The sequence below is a fragment of the Orcinus orca genome, chromosome 12, assembly GCF_937001465.1.
Source record: "Orcinus orca chromosome 12, mOrcOrc1.1, whole genome shotgun sequence".
Taxonomy (NCBI): domain Eukaryota; kingdom Metazoa; phylum Chordata; class Mammalia; order Artiodactyla; family Delphinidae; genus Orcinus; species Orcinus orca.
In genome coordinates, this window is record NC_064570.1 from 42,392,158 (window position 1) to 42,399,900 (window position 7,743).

The 7,743-nt window shown below is 33.1% G+C and overlaps 1 protein-coding gene across 2 annotated transcripts in view; it reads left to right on the plus strand.

The window, feature by feature from the left end:
- GOPC (golgi associated PDZ and coiled-coil motif containing) overlaps positions 1 to 7,523 on the plus strand; it is a 43,150-nt gene extending 35,627 nt beyond the window's left edge. For both annotated transcript variants that reach the window (XM_004264680.2, XM_004264681.3), the window contains 2 exons: positions 1,580 to 1,760; positions 4,468 to 7,523. In XM_004264680.2, the coding sequence (XP_004264728.1) occupies positions 1,580 to 1,760; positions 4,468 to 4,598 (312 nt within the window). In that variant the 3' untranslated portion in view covers positions 4,599 to 7,523. The remainder of the gene's footprint in view (positions 1 to 1,579; positions 1,761 to 4,467) is intronic.
- The last annotated feature ends 220 nt before the right edge of the window (positions 7,524 to 7,743 follow it).

A 7,743-nucleotide genomic window follows, 5' to 3' on the forward strand; every position in this document is an offset into this window, starting at 1 on the left:
TATCCAGAGCACTTACAATGTTTTTTTGTTTTGTTTTGTTTTGTTTTTTTCCTTCAAGAATAAGGTTGAGGGAATTAGAGAGGTGTTGGTTAGTACACCGAGATATTTGGAGGTGCTGGATCATCAGCATAGTATGCCAGGGTAGAATTGAATCTCAGACTTGAAAATGAATTTATAGCTCATTTAGTTTAACTTTACGTGATGCATAAATATCTACAATATCACTAATTAAATAATTGTATTAAAGGGAGGACTTGTTGGTGATAAAACAGTCCATTTCATTGTTGTACGTTGCTGATTTTTAGAAAGTTCTTCCTCATATTAAGCGCAAAATCTGTTTCTTCATGACAGCTACCCACAGACCTGATTCTGTCATCTAGAGAACTTTACTGAAGACCACTGCATTTACCATCTCCCCCCAAATGGTATTTTTAAAGCATTGCCTAAGAATGCAGTGCTAGTCTCTTTAAGTTGGTGTTTTCTCAGCCCAACTTGGCTGTCATCCAGTAGCATAAGAGTGAGATGAACAGCAGCGGTGGTAAAGGAGATGTAAACAGGCAGTTCATGAGATGCAGTTCATGAGATACAAAGTTGTATGGAAACACTAAGCGCATGTTAAAATTCTGAAGTATAACCTTAAACTGCTGGGAAAGAGGAGCAGCAGAGACTAACTTAGTGAGTAGCAATAAAAAAAAAAAAAAAATGGTATGCTTTCTTTTGAGCAAAGGCAGGCTATAATTTTCAGAGAATTATAAATACCAGACTTGGGAATAGTGATTGTAGTCTCTTATTAAATGACAATTGTAGCTTGTAATTTTTTTAACATGAAATAATCTGTAACTTTTTACCTGAACATAAAGTTATTAAAGAATTACAATATAAATACTGCACATTTAGTCTAGTATAGTAGAAAGAGCAAGGACTTTGGAGTCAAATTTCTCTTTTTCTGTTTTACTTGTTCATCTTATTGAGAGAGTTACCTGCTCTTTCCAGGACTAACTCAGGTTTCTCATTCATGTACAAGGGACTATAATAATGTTATTCTGAGGATTGAAAGATAGTAATTTTGTACAATAAATACAGTAATTACTATTACTGCTGAACAGAATACCTTAACACTTTGGCACTCGGTGAAAGTTAAGGAAAGGCTCAAGACCTATTCAGTAAGAAACAAATCATTGTGTAGAGGTTTCTTGAATTAGAGAAAAGTTTGTGTGGTACCCTTAGGTGCAACTTTAATATCTGACTATTTAGATGGATTTGCTGAATTGCTATTATGGAAAGTATAAAATGGCAAAATGACTTTTAAACTGAACATTTGTTCCAAAATTCTGTAAATTGAATAAACATCCTTTTTTATTTTAGGTCTGTTAACAAAAATATTTTGATCAGTAGAAAAATCTGTAATATTAAAAGGAAATTACTTTTACCTCTTGAGATTCTAAAATTTCATTATTTGTTGTCTTGAAAGGAGATACATCTGAGGTCCAACTACTACTTCTCACCACAAAGAATTTGGAAATCTTTTAAAATTATAATTACAGTAACTTGGTTTCCTCATTTTCTTTCCCCATTTTAGAGAGGAGAGATTGAATTTGAAGTAGTTTATGTGGCTCCTGAAGTGGATTCTGATGATGAAAATGTGGAATATGAAGATGAGAGTGGACATCGTTACCGTTTGTACCTTGATGAGTTAGAGGGAAGTAGTAATCCTGGTGCTAGTTGCAAAGACACAAGTGGGGAAATCAAAGTGTTACAAGGTAAAAATTACTCTAAAAGTTATAATTAATGTATTTATTATTAATAAACTTTAAAAATATAAAAGCCTTAGCTGTTCTTTAGTAACACTGTTTTAATGATGGGGAAACCATCATTAACAAAATAGATAGCTTTCCCTTGCTAAATTATAGTTTTATTGTACACCAGTAACTACACCAAAATTTTATTTACATGTAAGTTCTTCTAGAGTCATCTTGGACAAGTACGTGACCAATTACTAAACTATAACTGATCCTTGAAAAATAAATAAAATTCAAGTTTTCTAGACTCTGAAACAAAGACCAACATGCCTTTTAGAGTAGATACATCTTAATGTCATCTTGCTGTTGTAATGCGCATTCTTCTCTCATAATGCAATGATTTTACAGGCTAAATATGAGTAAGTGATTAGACTGTTATGATTGTTATTAATAGAATCAGGATATGTGATCTTGAGGATTTTTGGTTTAGTTCCTTTGCTATCATTTATACATATTTTAAAGAAAAATTCTAGCACTTTCTTTTACATGGAGCAGTGGTTCTTAAATTGTGATACATGGATCTTTGTGGGACCCTGAGACCTTTTAGGGGGTTCTTGAGGTCAAAACTTCTCATAACAACACTAAGGCATTGTTTGTCTTTTTTTGCTGTGTTGATATTTGCACTGATGGTACAAAAGCAATGGGGGTAAAACTATTGATACTTTAGTGCGAGTCAAAGCAGTAGTACCACTTTACTAGTGATCACTGTGTTCTTCCTTGCCATCCACTCAGAATGAAGAAGAAGAAAATGCCAGTTTCTCTTAAGAATATCCTTGATGAAATAGTAAAAACTGGTAATTTTATTAAATCTTGAGTATATGACTTTTTAATATTCTGTGTGATGAAATGGGAAGTATGCATTGCATTACTGAGTGTATGCTGAACAGAGATACTGGTCTTGAGGAAAAGTACTTAAGTGATTAATTTGCTAGCTGAACTAGTCATTTTTTTCATGGATGACAGCATGACAATTTTTACTTGAAAGAATGACCGACAAATTATGGTTGTTCAGACTATTTGGCAGCCATTTTCTTTAAAATGAACAAAGTGAATCCATCACTTCAAAGAGAACAACTGACTATTTATTGCCAGTGATAAAACGTGAGCTTTCAAGTGAAAATTAGAATTTTGTAAAACACGCATCAACCACCATGAGCTCAACAGCTTCCGGACACTTAAAGAACTTTTCTAGTAAGATTGGTGGTGATATTAATGAATGTGATTTTTTTTGATATAGTAAAATGAAATGTGTCAGCTTTTGCAATTGCTACGTAACTCAGTGATCTGATATTTTTCAAATGACCAGTGCATGATGTTACTAAATCCTGCATGGGTAAAAGAGCCATTCAAAGTGCAAGATAGACAAATGATTTTAATGTAGCAGAGTGTGAAAGTTCATTGATATGGTTTTAGATTCTATACTGTAAAATTTTGGTATACGATCAAAGAAGAATATTGACAGTTATCTGAAAAAGCTGAGTTACTCTTCCCTCTTCTATCTATATATCTGTGTGAGAGTGAACTTTCTTCATATACTTGTAACTCATTGAGTAGAAGCAAATATGAGAATCCAGCTATCTTCTGTAAAGCCAGACATTAAGGATATTTGCAAAACTGTAAAATAATGATATTCTTCTGACTAAATTTTTTGGAAAGTAGAATTATTTTCACTAAACAAATATGTTATTTATGTTAACATTTATGGAGTTTATTATCATTTTTAATAAAGTAATAAATTTTTTTTAGATTTCTCAGTTTTAATCACTAATATGGTAAACATCAGTACCTCACATAACATTAATAACCCACATGAACAAAAGCTCTTTGCAATTCTCAGTACTTATTAAGAGTGTAAAGGCATCCTGAGACCAAAAAGTTTGAGAACTGCTGGCATAGAGTTTTATAGTGAACTGATGAACTGTTGCCCTTTTGGTAAATCTATATGTTGTGAATTATCTATACAAAGACAGCAGTAGCAATCGTTCTCCCCATGCATCTTGAACAAAACGATTGTGGCACTATGTCAAAACCTTGCGCTGTTGAGCTACTTTTCCTTTGCTTTTGTTGTCTTTCACCCTTTCTTCTATTTTTTGTCAGGATTAGAGGTCTTGTCCCTTGCTTTTTGCAGCTGAGGCTAAAAGGTTCTCTATCACCTGTGTAAATTGCAAACCACTTAAAATGTGACTCAAATATGTGTACTATTTGTAGATTAACCAAAATTAGTTTTAAATTTTATCTGGACATTGGACAAATTAGATGTAATGGTAAACTAGTATGTGCCTCAGTGAACTGAAGTTAAATAATGTGAAAGCAAAATGTAAAAGAAAAATACAGTTTACAGTTCAACAGGTATTTGTGCGAGTAGAACTTACTGAATTTTGGGATTGTGTGTGTCAGTTCTAAGTTTCATAGAAAATTTGGTAGGAAATTTTATATAATTTTTAGATAGGTCCAATAGATAATATTAAAAAATCTGTACAGTGTTGGATATCTGCTATAAGAAGGAAGGATTCCTTTGTCAGAGATTGCTGACTTGATTAATCTAGGGTCCCATTATTTGCTCCATATTATTATTAATTACAGTGGGCATTCCTTTGTTATAGCTCAATAAAAGTATGACTTTTTTTTTTTAACTAGAAAGTATCTGGATTTTTTCTCTTTCTTTCAGGATTTAATAAGAAAGCAGTAACTGATGGACATGAAAATGGAGACCTAGGAACTTCAAGTGAAACTCCACTCGAAGATGGTGCTTCTAAATTAGATGATCTGCACAGTCTGTATCATAAAAAATCTTATTAAACTGACTATCTCCAGACAAGATTGTTAATCAGACTATTCTGAATTTGGGGCACTAGGGAAGACGGTGACAAAGAGTGTACAAGATCAAGGGAGGCTGTTGCCTAAATGAAAGGCGGGTACCTCAGGGCTTCACGTGAACAATTCTAAATGCATAAAACTCCCTATTTTCTGTGGTATACCATAATTGGCTATTGCATGTAAAGTAATTTTGATTTTCTTAAAATTGTAAAGCACCAAAGCATGTGTTTCCCAAAAGGATAGTACTAGGCTCTTAAGTACTAAATGAAGCACTACTGTTTTATTTGATTCCTTTTCCATTTAGTAGAAGGACAGTGCTAACTGGAATGTTTTTAAGAAATAGCCTTTAAATATAAGAGAATAAATGAATTCATACTGTATATTCCAGAATGTTAAGTGTGGTGTTTCAAAGGACAGAACTTGAATTGCAGAAATGTAGGCTTGACTTAATTTTTTTTTTTTAACTTAATGTGCTTCCTGATATCTAAATTAGTTCTTAATGATCATTTATTATGAGTTTGCTTTTCAGTGTTATTCATTCAGTACAAAATAGTTTTCTTTAAGCAATCCGTTATCAATCAATGCTGCACTAGAAATAGTTTCAGAAAAGTTATTGTACATTGTACATTTTAGGTTTTTAGAAGAAATGCAGATGAGTGTAAAATATCTGTTCTCAATTATGTTGATCTTGTGTGCATGGTATTGGAGTATTACGTTATTAATGTTTAGTCACAAATGCTTTTTTTCTGGAATCCACGAAAGACAGTTTTATACATTTTGAGTTGTTCATAATGTTTGTCTTGTGATAGTCCTGGCACTTAAAGATACATCTTTTCTGTCAGTAAAAGCTCAAATTTATTACCATGTCAATGAGATACATTCAAAAGCAGTTTTCTCTGAAAGTACCTAACTGATTTGCCAGTCATCCAAAAAGCTGAGGCACTGGAGGGTAAGATAAGGTGAACATGTTTTGAAATGGTAATTGTTTTGGTTGGCTTTTCTTGTTTGTGTTTGTTTGACTAAAGTGCTTTTCATATGCAAACTAGATTGCTACTTCGCTTATCCCAGGAATAAGCATGGAGTGCCTGCTCTCTTATTTACTGTTCCGCAGGCCACTGTACTGGGCAGGGGAAAGTGAAAATATTGCATTTAAAGAGATGATAGTTTTGCCAATATCATTGTTTTAAAGGACATACGTTGGGCAGTATTGATTGGGAGAAGGCTTTTATAGTATTATCAGTATCTCTTTCTAATATTCAAATGTTATGGGATATAAAACATGTTCTTTTATCTTTCCTAGATGCACTGTATATTTGTTCATAGGTAAATCTATAAAATGTATATACTTTATTTGGTGGTTTTGCTATTTATAAATTTTATGTTTTAACTGTTGCTCATTTATGGTTTGTTTTGGGTGGTTTTGTTCATCTGTATATCACCATGTTAATTTGTAATAGAAATGCACTTCATAGTATATATGGTTACTGATATTAAAATACCTTGTAGCATAGCATTGCCTCTAAGCAGAAGCTAGTATTTAATTGTATAACTGAATAAGCAAGCTACATGTTATTGTTTGCTCCTGGCAGGCTAGGCCTCTTAAAAGAAAAAAAGTCTTCTCCTTATGCATCCCCTGCTCCAACACATGCCCCCATGCATGACATGAGATCTGCAAACTGGATTTTAGCCAGTGTATTCATTTAGTCAAAAAAATTTCCATTGTCACGTATCTGAAAACTTTTTGTTTTGACTTGAAACCATGTTATTTTACCTTTTTAAAACACAGCCTGGGATGGGATGGCCATGGCACTTTTTCAGAGAGTATCCTTTACCACTAAGACTGATTCCTTAGGAAATATTAGGTAACACCTTTTGATTTTCAAGAACTAATGTGTCTATAAAGCGTTTTTTCTTTAGAGCCTTGAATTGGCATTTCTGTGAGGACGCCGTGTGATATGAAGAATTGTATGAGATGGTTGTGATACAAACTTCCTTGGGGTGATAAGCAGAATGAAAAATTTCCCAGGTAGTTTAAAATTGCAAAGGTCAGTTCCCATTTCATTCCTGCCTCACCTTGCTTTTGCAGGCCTATGTGAGAGCACTGTTGCTCAGATGCTACTATGAGATTCCCATCAGGTGTTTAGAAAGTACTCAGTTAAAAGTTCATTTTAGAATATATAGTCTTTGGGGGATGAACTAAGAATTACAGACTTTTCCCAAAGGACTGAATGAGAAACAGTTTTTATGTTTTCACGTTTACAGGAAAGAAACTCATAACGAGTTTCAAGGACAAAACCAAACAGATAAGGAGAGAACTGTTGCAAAGCCATTACAATTAAAAAGGAAAAAGAAAAATATACATATGCACACACAAACAGAATAGCTGAGAAAAAATTTTCAAGAATGTGAGGGTTGTATGTATGCGTGTATATATTTACATTTAACTTCTAAAATTCTAAGTGTCTGTTGTGAATATGATGGCAGACAACATTTTGGTTATGAGACTTGTTAAAATAGATTGAAAAGAGATGACAGTTTTTTGATCCTTGGTAATATAACTGAATGGTTTTAGCTGAACAGTTGTCAAAAGTTAGCCCAGCTTGTCATTGGTGCTGGTTCTGTTCCCCCCACCGTGGACTTATATTGTTTTCATGTTTAGAAACAGTATATTGATTCATGTGTAAGTTGCACATTTCTGACATCCTTATTATGTAATCACTATCCCACCTATCCAGTCTTCCACATAGGGTCAGCCTCAAATCTATAGGATTTTTGACAAATGTATTATATCTAGTTGTGTTGAATTTAGTATTTTTTTATTAGCCTGTAAATAAAGATGGCCTCTCCTACATTAAAATGGTATTAATCGCATTAAAAAAATAAACATTTTGCAATTCTTTCATGTTATATATTTTATTTATTATTTATTTCTAGTAGCTTCTGTTATGTACCAGCAAGTCATAAAGTCCATGCAAAGGCTGAACCTAGTTACTATGGTGGAACAGTTTTTTTTAGTAGGAATTAACTGTTTGATTTTAGGAACTATTTAATCTGAATTAGTTAAAAGCATATTGGTTGGAAGGAGCTGCCAGAGCAGCTGTGGGACCAGTTTTCTGTTGAATCGTAG